Source organism: Tamandua tetradactyla, chromosome 23 (assembly GCF_023851605.1).
Source record: "Tamandua tetradactyla isolate mTamTet1 chromosome 23, mTamTet1.pri, whole genome shotgun sequence".
Classification (NCBI taxonomy): domain Eukaryota; kingdom Metazoa; phylum Chordata; class Mammalia; order Pilosa; family Myrmecophagidae; genus Tamandua; species Tamandua tetradactyla.
In genome coordinates this window covers 53,518,810-53,536,841 of record NC_135349.1, presented here as the reverse complement: position 1 = coordinate 53,536,841, position 18,032 = coordinate 53,518,810, and the positions used below count along the sequence as shown (strand labels likewise).

Below are 18,032 nucleotides of genomic sequence, written 5' to 3'. Positions count from 1 at the left end.
TATTCCAAGTACTTGCCTGTGTGAGGTTGGACTTCCTTCATGTACTTCAAACCGAAACATGTATCACACAACAGAGAGATGCAGAAGCAGACGCGAGACTTCTGCTGTGCTCCCTTAACTCAAGAGAGGTGCAAGTGTAAAACAACGCCACTGTTCTCACTAAATATTTTTGTTTAGGAAAATATTCCCTCAGAACATTATTTATGGGTACCACGTAATACAGTTACTGTTCTTTTAAAAAGAATTAACAATTTTTTAATTTCTTAGTTTTAATTTCTAATATATAAAATAGCAATAGATAATCCAGATAAGCAACAACCCTGTGGTGCTTTCCATTAATTAGAGTATAAACTGCTGCACTATGTGATCCCCAGGGTCCCTGCCAGTTACAAAGCTGTACAATGTCAGACTTGAACACTCCTCTTCATATTCCCAAACATATCACCTGCCACCCCAAACCTCTAGAGTCTCTGTCTCATATATCCAAAGGTCACACAACATTTTCCGACACCCTGGTACTTTTGACACATCTCAAATGGGTTCCATCCAACATCTAGTGCAAGGCTGACTCACCCCACACACCCCCCTTTCCTACTGTTGGTTGTTAATTCCTTCTTCCTCCCTATCCCTCCCTCTACCACCACCATACTTTGGGCACTCACCCTTCCTTCTTGGACTAACATAAGCTTCCAAACTGGGTTAGCAGTATCCTATAACCTTCAGAGTGCTACCATTATAATTTTCCTAAAATCATAGCTTTCTTAGTTATTTTCCTACTCAAAATCCTTCAATGGTTCTTTATATTTGCCAAGTAAAGTCCAAACGCCTTAGCCTGCTGCTCAAGGCCCTGGGTATGCAAATTTCTATTCAGCTTTACTGGCCCATAGCATCTCAGAAGCACCTCTGCACTATGTGCTCCGCCCAGAGAAAATCAGCTCATTTCTCACACATACCATAAAACCTTCTGGTTCTCAGGGTTGGAGTCCAGGCTCATTGTTACAATTTCTAAAGGGATAAAACTTGGAGAACGGCGGGCAAGAAAGATAAAAGGGGAGATAAGATTATGGTCCTGCACTGACTTTTAATCCTTCGTGTGGCTGTCAGATCACTCTACAGTAGAAAAACAGCACAATAAAAAAGGTTAATAAGGACCTACTTTTTTTGCGTGGCTGCGAAGGAGAGGTTGACTGAGAGGCTGTACCATTAGCACTACTCTCTTCTTCCTCTTTAGCTTCTACTTTTACTTCGGGTTTCTTTTCATCCACTTCCATAGGTTCTGATTTCTGCTCTGTTGTATCTGTTTCTTCTTTAACTTGGGAAGATCCTTGTAAGTCCTCCTCCATCATCTTAACAGAAACAAAATTATAGACAATGACATATGACCATCAAAGTGCTTTATTCCAATTCAGCCTTACTGAAAGATTCTTAAAAATCTATACAGGAGCAGGCAATGGTGGCGCAGTGGCAGAGTTCTTGCCTTCCATGCCAGAGGCCTGGGTTCGATTGCCGGTACCTGCCCATGCCAAAACAAAACAAAACAAAACAAAACAAAAATCTATATGGGCTTGTTAAAACCTTCCCCTAGCCTGCTTCTCCTAGAAGCAGGAATGAAACATTTGGTGTCAGCTGAGCCTCTTTAATACAGTACCAATATAATTACAATCCTAATTAAAAATTTTTACATGTGAGAGTGCTTAGAAAAAGCCACACACGCACATGAACATCCTATCACCTGCTCAGTATTTTTTGCTTATAGGTATTTCTAGTTTGGAATAAGAATCTCTCTGAACATTGGGGAAAGGATCAAAAGTCCAACTGTTCAGAGAGGTTGGGCAGGTAAAGCAGGCATGGTACAAGACAGGAGGGTACAGTGGATATTTTGGCAAGCTGGAGAACCCATGCCCATCAGAAGGCCACGGCTGGAGCTCATGTTCAGACTGCTGCAACCTGGGGATGCGAGGAGGATGCTTACACAGCTTCTCATTTTGCAAGACATGCCAGAAATGTAGAGACTCATGTGCAATTTCCTGATCTTTAAATTACTGTGTGGGCCAAACACATTTACCAGGCTGGATTCAGCCGATGGTGTGCCAGTTTTCAGCCTCTACCAAAGGTTAGTCAGTAGACAAATACTCTCTTTCTGCAGTGTGTATCTGCAGAGCTATAAGTGAAGTAAGAACGGCAAGGAAAGAGTTAGATGATTCAAAAATTTAAAATATAACCTAGTGTTCATCAGTTTTGACAAAATAAATAAAAAATAAATAAACCCACACTTTATATTTAAAAAGAATTCATCTATTTTTAACTTGGCCTTACACACTGCAACTTGAACCCATATTAAATGGCGCATTGGAACTGAGCCCAGAGACCCCCATGGTGGTGTCCTCCCTGTGGCCTCTGGGTACTCCTGCACATGGCAACGCCCACTGCTCCCCAGGAGCAGTGCCTACCTCTGACCGAGGCTCCCCTCTGGACCCGCTGGGGTCGGGCTCGCTCTCCTCAGCCTTGACCTCTGTCTTCATTTCAAGCACTGGGACATCGGGTCCTGGCTGCTGGGAATTGGTTTCAGCACTGGCCACCGAGGATGGGGTAGGGACCCTGTTATCGATGCTAGCTGCTGCCTGGGAAAGCTGAAGAAATCAAAATCATTTAACTTTTAAATAAAACAATGTAAACAATCTTGAACAGGTGCTGATCCAATATACAATTTCTCAGTACTAAACCGGAGTTGTAAGGAAACTCATCATTAGTCAGAAACACAACTTACTCCCTGCAGAGCATGCAAAGATGAAAGAACAGAGCTTTCTTAATTTTGACATAAAATTATTTTCTACCTCAATCACAAAATCTCCAATTTTAAATTCATGCCCTACAATAAAGTCATTAAAGTCTTTGGCAAAAGGCTGAATTATATATCTATAGTCTATATGAAGGGAAGAATAGAGTGCTGATAAAGAAAAAGAAATGTAAAACGTGCCTTCTAATCACAGGCCAGTGGTGGTGGTACTGGTGTAAACAAACATCAAACATTGGAGCTGCTAACAGAATTTTAAAATTTCAAAGTCTTACTCAAGGGAGTGTTAAGTAAACGAACAAGATAATGTTAAATCACAATGGGATCTTATTTAGATGCAAGAAATATGGAGAAAGGATAAATAAGCTCATCTGTCTTTGAAGAAATACAAACAGTAATGCCATCCTGGGGTTATCGTTGGTATCAATTTCGACATTTTACAAATAAATAAGTTAAGTACCCATAGAATAAAGTTGTGTTGAAGGGGAAGGGGCAGCTCTAAGTTAGACTGATAAAATAACGGATACCTAGGTTTCCAGGAAAGACATGAGGAGGTGACAGAGACTAGCCTCTGCCAGCCCTCGTTCAGAAGGGGGCGATCTCAGCAGCCCATGATTGAGAGAGCCCCAACCTTCATCTGAAGGGGCAAAAGGGTCATCCAGAAACGCAGGAAGTGCAAGCCTGTGCCATTTCAGTTCAGGGAAAAAAGTATTCTCTAGTTTGAAAAGAAGGTTGATAGACAAGACCAAAGCCCACCTAAAATTAGGAATGTGAGCTTGTTTACCAAATCTTCCTAACATCAGGAGAAAAACTACTTAAACTTGAGAGATGTAAATGCTTTTAAAAATCTTATATAAGACTCATGAATGACTTCACAATAATTATTGATTCCTGAAATCACGTTTACTTAGGAAGGATAATTCCAAGTTACGTCTTGTCCAATATAGCTCTTGGAGCCAATCGGAAACAAAGCATAGCTCATTATGGTTCAATCAGAGTACAGATAGTTTCTAGGGTTGTAACAAGATTGACAACAACCTCATTCTATTAGAATTTTTTATTGAGAAGTTTTTTCTGCACGATCTCGGCCTAACAACCACAGAAGGAGTGATACTCACCGGTGTGCCAGGAGGCTGGGCATGCACGGAGGTCGGTTGCTGCTGTGATGACTGAGGGGTGGGCACAGATGGGGGCTGGACTGGAGTTTGAGGTTGTGGGGCTGCCGGGGCCTGGGCTGCAGCCTGCACCGTAGGGGTGCTCTGGGTTTGGGTGGCACTGGGCACAGAGCCAGGAGTTGGGGCAGGTGTCTGCCCTGAAGATGACACAGGAGTCGATGGCTGGGTGGGAGCAGCTGGCTGGGGAGGAGTCATCCCAGGTGGTGTCGGGTGCTGGAGAGAAGGCATGCCAGCGGCTGTGGAAGCAGGAGGTGGTGTCTGGTGCAAAGGTGACTGCGTTACTGGTGGACATGGCAGCTGGCTCGCCTGGGGCCCAAGCATGTTCAGAGGGTTGGGCAGACCAGCACTAGGCACCTGTCCCTAATAGGAGAGAACGGAACATGTGAAAATCAAATCATGGTTTCTTGATAAGGTTTGCCAGTTTACAGGAGTGCTCCATCCAAAATTCACCAGGCTATACACTTATAATAATGTGCATTTTATAGTAACAAAGTTATCATGAAGGAAGTTTCTCATACTTTGATTTATATAACCATCAAAGCCTCTGGTTTAAACAAACACATTAGCTATATGCCCCCATAACATACCCCAGAAGTTGAGACCACTGACAAAGGTATTTTTTAAAAAATGAATAACTGAAACACTTAAATGTTTCAATGCAGTGGTTTTCAACTGAGCACATTCCAAAATTACTTACTGACCTTTAAAAAACCATGACCACCTGGGGCCCACCTCAAATACATTGACTCTCAATCTAAGAAACAAACAGATTTTTAAAAGTGCTACAGGTAATTTCGAATCAATGCCCCAGACAGGGGTCAGTGAACCATACCTCAAGAGCCAAACCCAGTTTATTGTCTGCTTTCTGAATAGTTTTATTTGAACACAGTCATATGCTCATTGGTTTATGTACTATGTACTGTCTATGGCTGCTTCTGCACTACAAGAACAGAGCCAAGTAGTTAACACTGAGACTGTATGGCCCACAGAGCTGAACATAATCACATCTGGCCCTTTACAGAAAAAGTTTGTTGACCCCTGTTTTGGAACAAAGAAGTGTTGTGGAAAATAAGAATTAATAATTATTTCATGAGTAACTCTAACATATTTAATGACTTTTATTCATATAATGCTATATGAAAAAATTCAAATATGAGTTTATCTTTTGGGGAAGATATAACCTGTTTTAAATATATCTACTTATGTAAACAAGAGCAATTTGATGCACTACAATAATAAAAGAGAAAGAAAGCAAAATAAATGCAAAATATTTCTCTTCAGCTTTAGATTGAATAATTAAAACCATGTTTAACCCAGGTTCAATTCCTGGGCCATCCATCCAAAACAAAACAAAATAAAACAAAACATGTTTAACAAGGAGAGAACCACTCAGATGATCCAGTCAGCATGGGCTCAACAGGGCAAAATTGAGAAAGGCAGGCCACAGGACACACAAACAAATCAGCAGGACTGAATTCATGGGGTCTTTCTCAACCTGTTTTTTTTTTTAATTGATAAAACAACGTACAAGCACATACATTCTTAAACAAATATTTCATATATGGTGTACAATTAATGGCTCACATATCATCACATAGTTGTATATTCGTCACCATAATTTTTTTTAGAACATTTGTATCACTCCAGAAAAAGAAAAAATTCATATATACCATACCTCTTACCCCTCCCTTTCATTGACCACTAGTATTTCCATCTACCCAATACATATATTTTCAATTTTAACATTCGTTCCCCCTATTATTTATTTTTAACCCATATTTTTTACTCATCTGTCCACACCGTAGATAAAAGCAGCATCAGACAATTCACAATTACACAGTGACATTATGAAAGCTGTATCACTATATATTCATCTTCAAGAAACATGGCTACTGGAATATAGCTCTACAGTTTCAGGCACTTCCCTCTAGCCTAATATACCTTAAACTAAAAAGGGTCTATTTAATGCATAAGAATAACCTCCAGGATAACCTCTCGACTCGTTCGAAATCTCTCAGCCACCAACACTTCGTCTCATTTCTCTCTTTCCCTTTTGGTCAAGAAGGTATTCTCAATCTCTTGATGCTGAGTCCCAGCTCATTTTAGGATTTCTGTCCCACATTGTCAGGAAGGTTTACACACTTGGGTGTGATGTCCCACATAGGGAGGAGGTAGGGTGGTGAGTTTGCTTGCCATGTTGGCTGAGAGAGTGACAGGCCACATCTGAGCAACAAAAGAGGTTCTCTGGAGGTGACTCTTAGGCCTAATTTTACGTAGGCTTAGTCTATCCTTTGCGGGGCTAAGTTTCATATGAACAAATCTGAAGACTGAGAGCTCGGCCTATTGATTTGGTTGTCCAAACCACTTGTAAGAATATCAGGAATTTTCCAAATGGGGAAATTAAAATTTCCCCCTTTCTCACCGTTCCCCAAGGGGACTTTGTAAATACTTTTTAAATTCACTGTTCAAATCACTCTGGGATTTATCAGGACACCGCTCCGGACAAACCTATGAAATCTCATGCCCTGTTCAAGGTTCCATGTACTTATGGTGTCTCAACCTGTTTTTAATCCCAATGTCTCTCAGGATCACATGTGAAATCGAGAACGTGAGTGGCAAACAAAACCCAGAAAGACAGGGCCCCACCCTGATCCAGATAGCATTGTGAGATGCTTCGGGGCTGTCCCCCTTCAGAAGCTTTGAACAACCAGTAAGAACTGGCAGAAATATCTTTCTTAAAGATCCAGAAAATAGCTAAAGGACTGCAGTAACAGGGAGAGCACTGAATCAAGAAAAAGGCTACTTAAAAACAGTAGGATCTCATGGCATACCGGCAGTCCCCTTTCCTAACCCTCACCAGCTCAGTACGGACCTGGACCACACTCCCAATGTGGATCCCTGGTCCAGATCCAGAGGGAGCAGATGAATACTTTTGCACATACTAAGAGCATGTATGTCTAGCCTGAGGGACTTGCTATCCCAGAACTTGCTCTGCATGTAGAAAGTGGCTCGCTGAGCAACTACAGAATGCTGTGGGGAGGGCAGTCAGGTGGTTGCCTGGGGCAAGGTGTTGCTGGCTAACGCAGTGCCCAGATGTGAGGAAATTGTTTCCCAGGGAAGAGAGGCCATGCCTATCCATGTAAATGTGGGAGTTTCTAGCGCCACACATACATGCCCAAGACAAGACACAGGGGCAGAAGCATCAGGGAGGCTCCTACACTTTAGCCTGCAACTATTTTCTAAACTCATTATATAGATAAGCCCTGAAGGAAAGCACTCACACAAATCAAACTTCATGGACTGAGATAGGTACTCTCTTCTTTTCCCTTCTATTTTTTTAGTTGTTAGCTCCTGGCATTCAAGGAAAGCTGTCATAATAGTAGCATGACACAAGCCTAAGGTACAGATGCTTCAAAGTCTAAACTCTAGTGATAACACATTAAGATATCAAAGTGTTCAATTTCAACAAAAGATTATAAAACATACAAAGAAAGAAGAAGCAAAGGCCAAGGCAAAGGTGAGTAAAGTGTTAGAAACCATCAATGAGGAGGATAAGACCAGGACATTCCAGACAAAACTTTTAAAAAATGGTCTTAAAAAAAAAAGAAAAAAAGAAAACATAAAAAATAAAAATTAAAAAAGCAAATAAGGTCTTAAATATGCTCAAAGAGATAAAGGAAAAGAACAGATGAACACACATAAAAAAATAGCAGTAGAGAGATGGAAATTATGAAAAGGAACCAAACAGAGTTATGACCACAGTAACAGAAGTTAAAAATTTCCTTTAGGGATTCAACAGCAGATTGGAGCTGATAAAAGAAAGAATTGGTGAACTTGAAGATAAGACACTGAAATTGAGTCTGAGAAACATCAAGAAGAGTAAAGACAAGTGAACAGAGCCTGAGGAACCTGTGGGACACTATCAAGTGTATCAATACACACACTGTGGGAGTCCTGGAAGGAGAAGAGAGAAAGGTATAGAGAGAACATTTAAAGAAATAATGGCTAAAACTTTCCCAAATTTAACAAAAGACATGACATACACAGCCAAAACATTCAATGAAATCCAAACAGGATAAACCCTGATAGACCCACGCTGCACCATATTATAATTAAACTATCAAACACCAAAAAGAGAATTCTGAAAGCCACAAGAGAGACACAATATATCACATATTAGGGAGTCTCAATAAGATTAAGTGTCAGTTTTTTCACTGGAAAGCATGGAAGCATAAATAGAGTAGGAGAATATTTTTAAAGTGCTGAAAGTAAAAAATTGCCAACCAAGAATTCTACACCCAGAAAAACTGACTTTCAAAAATGATGGAAGAGACTGCAATATCCCCAGATCAACAAAAGCTGAGGGACTTTGTCACTACTAGACTAGCCATATAAGAAAAGTTAAGGGAAGTTCTACAGGTTGAAAGGAAAGGATATTAGACAAATAACTAAAGCCACATAAAGAAATAAAGATCTTTGGTAAAGATAATGACACAGGTAAATATAAATACTAGTACTACTGTATTTTTTTAATTTGTAAATTCACTTTTTACATTCTATAGGAACTAAAAGACAAATGCATAAATTACAATGAAACATCAACAACTTTGGACTCATAATGTATAAATATGTAATTTGTAACAAGACCTACATAAAGGCGGGGGACAGAGGGTACAGGAACATAGTTTATGTGTGCTGTTGAAGTTAAGTTGGTAGTAAAGCCAACAAAGTTGTTATAGATTTAGGACATTAAATTTAAGTCCTATGGCAACATAATCAGAGATTATGCAAACTCTTAAGAGACAAAAAAGAGAACACAGTTTACCAGGGGTTGGGGGAGAGAGGCAATGGGGAGTTAATCCAAAAATGAATGTAGGTACAAGTTTTAAAGAAATTGAAAAAGAGAACAGACTTCAGAGATAAGAATGTAGCCAAATGGGTTGAGACTAAGGTAAATCAGAATACAGGGGAGAGGTATAGAGGACCTTGTCTATATTTTAGAACTTCACCTACTCTGTGAGACCAAAGGAAGGGAGGTTTATTTTGTCTAAAACCTATTATTTCTATAACACATAATCTAACTCTTCCTATTTGGATAGATCATTTAAACAATCCAAACACAGGGAGCCCAGAATGGGAATGAGGGCTTGTAACTCTATAGCTTAATCCCAGAGTATGTTGTGCAGATTACTGGCAAAGTCGCTCAAGGGACAGGAGAAAAAATATGGAACTATTAAACTTTACCATGAGGGAAACTCCTGATACTCTCAAACATATGTCTCAAACATTAGGGACTCCCAAGTTAATAGACCAAGACCTTGATCTTGAGGCTTGCTCTTGTGAAGCTTATTTATGTAGTAAAGAAGCTTCACCTAAATGGTTATACCTATGAGTTACTTTCAGAGGACCTCTTTTGTTGCTCTGATGTAGCCTCTTTCTCCCTAAGCCCAACTCTGCAAGTGAAATCATTACCCTCCCTCATTACATGGGACATGACATCCAAGGATGAAAGTCTTCCTGATGGTGTGGGAGATGAATACCAGGGATGAGCCTGGCCCTGGTACCATGAGATCAACAATGCCTGCCTGACCAAATGGGAGAAAAGAAACAAAACAAACTATTAAGTTATTAGTGGCTGAGAGAATTCAAATAGAGTCGAGAGGCTACTCTGGAAGCTACTCTTATGCAAGTTTCAGCTAGATATTGCTACTTATCACGATTTGCTAAACTCCAACTAAAACCATTCCTGCCAACCCTAAAGAACACCTAGGGCTCTATCTGAGATTCCACAAAGGTTCCATATACTATGATTACTTTCCAGAAAACTAAAACCTCCATATGGTTCCTAGGCCAGACAAGTCCAGCAACCAGAAGGGCCAGCTTTTCCAGAACATCAGCTAGTTCCCTTGCCTATCTTATCTTATTGACAGCCACTTCCAACATGCGAAAGTAAGACTGGGCTTAGCCCAAATACCTCTAAAGATTGAAAGAAAGATCAATAGAGAAGGTGGAGTTATAACAGAAAATATAGGATCTAATAAATGAGTATGACAGCTAAATCATTATATTGATTTTAGTCTCTAGTGTCTTGGAGAAGCTAGAAGGAAAACCTAAAATTGTGGTACTGTAACTTACTCTGAAATCTATTCTACAACTAATTGTTGTGGTGTGCTTTGAAATTTATTGTTTTTTTGTACATATGTTATTTTTCACAATAAATAAATACATAAAATTAAAAAATAATGAATGTAGGGTTTGTGTTTGTGATGAAGGGAAACTTTTAGTAATGGATGGTGAAGAGGACACTGCAACACTGTGAATGTGACAAATACCACTGAATGGCTTGCTCAGGAGGGATTTAGATGGGAAGATTTATATATGTTTCCACAATTAAACAAACAAACAAAAAAACCAACGAGATAATGACCATTAAATGAAATACACGATGCTGGATGGGATCTAAGATTGGAGGTGAAAAGGGTCAAAAGGACATTACTGGGACATAAGAAAAACTGGAATATGGAATGCATATTTATACCAATGTTAAATTTCTGAAACTTGTTAACTGCACTTAAGGTGACTATGTATGTAAGACCCTTGCTCACAGGAAATGTACGTGGAAGTATTACGTGCTCGAGGAGTATGATTATGTGCAACCTGCTCTCCAATGTCCAGAAAACTGAATTAAAGGAAAATAGATAGGTAGATGATAGTATGATATGGTAAAGGTGGCAAAATGCTAAAATTGGTGAATCTGGGTATCTGGGGGTGTGCGGAAGTATGGAGTTTTCAGTATGAGGTTTGCATTATTTTAGCTACTAACCCGTAAGTTTGAGAGTATTAAAAACAAAAAACACAAACAAACTAAAACAGAACAAAAATACCCCAGTAAGACAACAACCAAAACCCATCAAATCGAAACAGAAACAAAAGCATACAGAGCAAAAAAATCACAACATTCACTTTTATATTATGGGTACTCGGAGATGACAAAACAGGGAATAATAAAAGGATGATGACACATGGAAATGCAATACATATTCCACAGATCTAATTTCCACAAAATGTAATATAGTAGTTAGCAGATGCTACTTAGTGCAGGAAGCTCACAGTTCCAGCTGTCATGGGTACCTGTGTCACGCCTGCCTGGGCTGCCGGCTGCCCCATGGCCACGCTGTTCACACTCATTGCCCCGCTGGATGATGGGTACTGGTTTTGCGGCAGAAACTGGTTCTGAGAGGGTGCCTGAGCCATCATGTTGTTGGCATGTGCACCCATCAGGTTTGGAGGCTGAGGCATTCGAGAGGGAGAAATGGCGATCTAAAAGACAACAAGCATCACCAAGAGCTATAGTACAGACAATACGGGCCAGAAGTTTCTCCATGTTGCTCAAGTTCCCCCCTTCCTAAGCAGGGATGAGAACACTGCTTAGTAAGAACCTCCTGCCTCCTAGACTGCACTTTCTCATGCAATCTTCTTATGAGCCAACTTCAAGTTGTCTGTGAACATAAATCTGTAGTGTGCTATAATTTAAAGTTCAAAATATGCTAAAGTGTTCAGAAAGGAACATAAGGAAAGTAAGCTCTAGGTGTCAACAGAAGCTGATAATTCCTCTTGCAACATATCTGACCCTGCCTAGTTTATCCTCAGAAGGTCCATCTTCTCAGAAGGTTCAAAGTCCCGAGGAATTTAGCAGTCCAATAAAAATAAGTCGTTACATAATTTTCACTGTAGTAATGAAGACAATAAACAGAAAAGAGTAAGGAAATAGAGCATAACCCAAATCAAAGGGACAAGTACCATATGATTCTCAGACAAAACATAAATTTCACTGCTTACAGAATTTTATCAAAGCAAGGTATTTCTCAAGTATAATTCAGGACAGCAGAGGCCTTACCCCTGGCACCGAACCCATGCTGCTCATCTGGACAGGATGGTTCATGGGGGATGCTGCCCGCGGTCCCATGGCTGCTTGTGGCAACTGCACATTCCCCAAGGACATTGGGTTAAATGAATTCATCCCTATAAAACAGAACCCACAGTTACATAAGGAAAATGCTCCACAGGAACACAAATTACAATTCGCCAAATAAAGGCTAAGTAAAATAGAATGGAATGGAATACACGCAACAAACATAATTGAAAGGAAACCACCCAATCAAAAGAGATAGCTAAGTATAAGACTTGTATTTATATAGGAAAAATAGTATACATTTCCCATGTTTCCTTAAGACTCAGAAAAACAATATTGATGGGGTGGTAGGGAAATGTGAAGAGATGAGGGTCAGGTAAAACCCAAATGGAAGAGACAGAAGCAGCGATGATGAGGAAGACAGCACACCAGACAGAGAGGTCATGTGGGAAGGACAAGGTCGCACCAGGAAGGAATGCACAGCCTGCTTTGTTAGGACAGTGCTGCAATGAGCTACTGAAGAGTGCTAAACCAGGGCAACCATCGAGACAAACCTCTATCAACACCTTCTGGAGCATCTGGCTCCTCCTCTATGAAGGAAACCTGTTTCCATTGCCCTAGGTTTGCCAGCTCTTTGTCTGTTTACATTTTCATATTTATTGTTAGAATCTGTGATTTAAGACTCACAACCTTGTTTTAATTTTCTAAGCATTCTAAGCATTTACAAAGCACCCAAGGAACCATACACCCTAGGGGTCAGTAGTTCTCAATCTCAACTTCAACCTCCTGGTTGAACAATCTCCTTTTTGTGGCTACTTTCACCTTCCCAGGAGCACTTCAAGTTTGAAGGAATGTCACACCAAGGAAGAAACTTTACAAACCCTGAAGTGTCTCCAGAACAGTGCCCAGCTCCCAATACTCTATCAGAAACTTTAAGTACTAAGTAAATGCCAGTTAAACTTAGTCTGAGGAACGACGCTGAGTTCTAACCAGAATCTTTCAGAGGATTTCAGGGAGGCACTGTCTTAACACTGATGCAGCTGCAGGGTGTCTCAGAGAACGTCTGTTTCCCTCAGCACTACCTTTAACGACTACCCAGAAATGTGACCCTCAAGTTGCTGAGTGCCAACAACAGGCCCAGGAGAACATTCCAGGGAGCCTATAAATTCCCCTTTCTCCTTGAGGATTCTATGAATTTAAATAAGAGAAAAAGATGTACTAAGAAATAGCACCCCAAAAAAGTTCCATATCTACACATGGAAACATAAAGTATCTTTCACTATTCTGACAAACAGCTATCTCAACACATTCAAACCAGCCACGTTTCTGAGGCAAAGTCCATGACATCCCCCAGCAGCACTTGCCTAAGGCTCAATTTCTCTGACTTTTTTATTCATCTCACCCCTCTTATCCAGTTCATCAAAACAAGCCCCTGAAAGGTTTTCTCCATAATATCAGTTCATCTCCCATATTCTTTCAGTATGCAACAGGATCACTATAATTAAAAAAAAATTTTCCCAAGCTACTCTACACACAGCAGCAAGTCTCTCTCTTTAGATTTGGATAATGTTTTCACCTTATTTAGCAGCTGGTAAAATGTCCTATCTTAAAATTAAAGCTTAAGCATCAATTTCTCAAGGCCTGTAAAAGCTACCAAATGTCCCCTACAATTCTACAACTAAAATGACTGCCTCAATCAAGCAAAAACCACAGAATCTCATGTGAGAAAGACCCTTCATAGCTGTTAGACCAGCTCTCACACTCCCAGCCTGAGAGAATTCTGCCAAGACACCCTGCTGGCCTTGAGCACCTGACATGCCACACCCCTAGGAGCCCTGTCCTATCAGAGCACAGCCCTCCACAGGCTGCGCTCACCCCAGGACCTGCATGTGTGCACTCCTCTTTAAGCATTCAGAAACATTACTCCCCCTCACCAATAATGCTTCTTGGCCTCTTCCTACAAGTAATGTTCTCCTTTCCACTTAGCCTTTTTCTTTTCATCTCTCTGGAGATAGTCCCTGTGATCTCCAAACCACTAAACACAATAGACTCAGACTGCCTGTGGCATTTCTGCTTAAAAGCAAAAGGAAAAGAATAAAATAAAAATGAGGTGGGACAGGCTACAAAGTAACAGAAAGAAGAAGAGAAAAAGCCACCAGTAAGTGTTGTTGTGATTGCACGTTTAACTAAAACATGGTTCACAATAATGGTTAAATACCTTGAGAAACTTGCATGCGGTTGACTGGCAGGGGCATCGGTCCATCTACTTGGCAAAAAAAAAAAAAAAAAAAAAAAAAAGAATCAGAAATAAGAGTAATCTTTGATTTAGGAGTTAGGAATTCTCTCTTAAGGAATTCAAACTTCAAGGGAATAAAGAGTCAACAGGCTCAAGAGCACTGTCTAATCAATCTGATGACAATGGACTTAGCCTTCCCACAAGAGAAATTCAGCATTGAGATACAGCCAAATGAGAAACTCATTGCATTACAGCATACACAGCTTAAAATATACAACATCCAAAGAAGACACCACCTAAGAATATGACTATATTCTTAAAAACACACTTAAAATGCAGAAGAAAAAAGAAGCAAATACATGAAGGGAGTGTAGAAGGAAATGACATCCTTACTTGGAGGTCTCACGGGCTGTGCCTGTGGAATCCCAGGGGGCTGAGCCCCTGGAGCTGGTAAGGATGGCTGGTTGCCCAAGATGCCTTGTTTATGTAAACGTGACCTTCGTTTTTCTTCTAGCTCTTTCTGTATCTTGTAAATTTTCTCTGCTAATAAATGATAGTATTCGTCCTAAAAAGCAGTAACATTCAACATTAAGCAGTTAAGACTGTACAAAAACAAATTAATAATCTGTTACATACGTGTTTTTTTTTTTTAAACATGGGCAGGCACCGGGAAGTGAACCTGGGTCCTCTGGCATGGCAGGCAAGCATTCTTGCCTGCTGAGCCACCGTGGCCCACCCTGTTACATATGTTTTAACAACTGAACTTTTAAAATGACGTACATTGGCAAGGATAGGTAGCCACATGTCTAATAAACCAAAGGCCCAAATTCTTTCTGAACTTCAAGCAACTTCATAAATTTATCAGACAATAGGTACAAAATGCATGTTACATTTTATTCCATAACTGAACTTCTCAGATATTCACTGATGCTGACAATAACAAAATCCTATCATTATAAAGAATGATATTATATCATTATAATATTATGAAGAATATTATAAAGAATACCCACTGTATAGTACATCCCATGGATATAATGCACTTTTATATACTTCACTTACTACTGTACATCTACATTTACAAGAGAGTTTTGCAGATAATTCATGTCTTATACAAGGAAGTGTCCCTGATTAGAACCTCAAGGGAATGAATTTCCCCCAAAGACAAAGCTCTCTCATTTCCAGATCACAAATCAGATGCAGTTACATCTACTGGAGGTGCTGTACAGACTGGAGTACATAATGTGGCAATTTACCCTGCTGTTGGCAGATTCATACATATCCCCTTCCACTTTCTTAGCATAGGCAACAAGATTCTCCATGCGGCGATCCTTTAGTGCTGCTGGGTCAGGTGTTGGAAAGATGGCTTGGACGCTGAAAGGATAACAGATTTTATCAACCCACTTTCAATGCAACTAAATTGTAACTATAAAATTAGTACCTTACTATTTCATACATAACAGGGAAAGAGGAAAAACAGAGGATCATCTATTAACAGCAATACAAAATGAGACTACCCAAGTCTCTCTTGTCTAGGATCTATGTACACAAATGTAGTCACTCTCTGGAAACAACATAGATTTGTCAACTTATCTACAGGTCAAACATACCCAACATCATGCTATTAATAAATGTAGTGTCACTGTCAAGAATAATGATTTCAAATTCCTCATATTACAACCATTTATTATAAAATAGTAATTTGATTAAAATAAGTATGGGAAAAATCTGCCAATGGAATCTAACTGGTTAGCTTTATCTATAATTTCACTTAACTAGCTCAAGAAAGTCATCAACTGCACAGAGGTACTGTTAAACCACCCGTATTTAGCCCCAGATTTCACCAGTTCTCAAGGGTCTCCACAACTATAATCTTGAGCCACAAAATAAAGCAGAGCCTTTAGTAATTCCAGCCCAATCTATGTATCTCAGAGCCGCAGAAGGTCTGGCCTGACCTGTGATGTGGGGTGGAGGTGGGAGAGGAGATGATGTTTCTTTGTCAACGTTGGAAAATGGGCCACAAGTCACACCCCTCTAATGCACATTTGCATACACACGTGTGCACGCCCACGCGCACACACACCCCTACTGGGATGTGGGGGTGGCACTCCCTCGTCTGCCCAAGACTGCCATCCACTTGGGTCTTGTGGTCCCTAAAACAAACTCAAGACCTTCTTCAGCTCCTGGGGTACTGCAACCTGGGGCTCAATGGACGACTACAGAAAGAAGTCAGGTATATATGAAACTGCAAAATTACCACGTCACCTTCAGCCACAAAATGTTTCTGTCACGTGTAACAGACACTTACAGTTTATGCACTAGATGGCTACGCAGATCCTGAGTAACATGCTCATGCCAGCCTTTCCGAACTCCAGTGCTGGAAGGAGGTGCTGCTGTAGGTATAGTGCTAAGGGCTCCAATGTTACCAGAGTTTGAGCCATCATTCATCAGTGGGCTAAAGTAAGAACAAGAAAACTTCATCTACTGACATGACTCAAGGAGGCTTTGCTCGACTAAGTTTTTTTCTTTTCCCCCGACTATATATGACTTTTAAAAAGTTTGTTTGGAGAGCCAAATGATACCAATATGACAAAATTTAAACTGTTTACTCTCTGTTTTACATTTATAATTAAAAGCAATGATTTTTCCCTGCCACTCTGCTTAAATTATTTTCTCTGGCACACGTTCAGAAAGAAACATAAAGACTTGTGTGATCCCACCCCATTTTTGTGTACAACTATCACTCAGATATGAGTTGACTGAAAAGTAGGTCTTACTTTGTGGCCCCAAGAGAAGTTGGAAGAGCTGATTCTGAAATCAAGTTTGGTGGCTGTTGATCTGCTGTTATTCCTCCTGCTGGAATGTTTATTGGGTTAGTTCCTTAAAAAAGAAAGGAAAGAAATCAACCAACTCCAAAATTATAATATATACTACAAAGTTCTGATAACAACAAATTACCACATAAATAAGTCATTTTTATGAGTTATAGCAATAAAAAAAAAGAACCAGTAGGGCAGGAACTCTGGAAGTTAGATTTTCAATGAAGGAGACAGATTTGTACTAATTCAGTTGAGGACTTCTTTCCACTCTATTTTGTGACCAAAATAAGGTATTTTTATGGAGGCTAGCTGGTATTTTAAGTGTCCTCTACAGCCATGGAAAAAATGAGAAATAACCCATTTGTAATTTAACACTCTGAATTTCACTTCATTAATATCATACTCTAAACAATTAAGCTGATCTGCCACATACTTGTTTGTCAAGTATTTTTCTTGGCATATCAGAAAATAAAACCATAGAAATTAAGTATGGGGGAAAAAACTTAGAAGGTCAATTTGTCCAGAGATTTCATTTTAAAGAAAGAATATGTTGAAATTCAAAGATGTTAATGGCCTGGTCCCAACTTCCATCATCATGAAAGGGTGGAGCTAGATTACAACTCAGGTCTCAGGACTCCAGTCCACTCAACTAGCCAGTATAAATTAAATTCATTAGAGCAGTGCTTCCCAGAAAAGGAAAACAGATGATTCTAAATGGCAACTTTAGGAGTAAAATTATTATTCTAAAGTGTATTTGGGAAAGAACAAAACTAGCACAATAAATGTTATGAGTTCATAGACATTATTTCTTAGCATAAGTTTAACTTCAAAAGGACTATGACAATTTAAAGTAAAATATCAAGGAAACAATATGCACAGATGGCAAAAATTGTGGAGATGTGTGAACAAATGACCAAAGACTGGCAAAAAAAGGGCTGGATGACAATAGAAAACAATAACGCAACTAGAGGTCTGAGACAGTAGGGACTGATGGTAGGAACTGGCTGTGAATCCTGTTAGCCTGCCCAAGTCCAGGGTAGTTACCTCCACCTATGAGGCAGACCAAAACCAAGACCTGTTAGGAACTGGTAGACCA

General features: G+C 39.9%; 1 protein-coding gene across 1 annotated transcript in view; it reads right to left on the bottom strand.

Annotated features, from left to right (window-relative positions):
- Positions 1-18,032, bottom strand: part of CREBBP (CREB binding lysine acetyltransferase) — a 223,232-nt gene that overhangs the window by 45,511 nt on the left and 159,689 nt on the right. Inside the window, exons 7-16 of the mRNA XM_077141973.1 lie at positions 16,895-16,997; positions 16,426-16,572; positions 15,374-15,491; positions 14,511-14,682; positions 14,100-14,144; positions 11,867-11,991; positions 11,101-11,289; positions 3,913-4,329; positions 2,451-2,630; positions 1,157-1,346 (exon numbers count right to left, since the gene is read on the bottom strand). Coding sequence (XP_076998088.1) covers positions 1,157-1,346; positions 2,451-2,630; positions 3,913-4,329; positions 11,101-11,289; positions 11,867-11,991; positions 14,100-14,144; positions 14,511-14,682; positions 15,374-15,491; positions 16,426-16,572; positions 16,895-16,997 — 1,686 coding nt within the window. The remainder of the gene's footprint in view (positions 1-1,156; positions 1,347-2,450; positions 2,631-3,912; positions 4,330-11,100; positions 11,290-11,866; positions 11,992-14,099; positions 14,145-14,510; positions 14,683-15,373; positions 15,492-16,425; positions 16,573-16,894; positions 16,998-18,032) is intronic.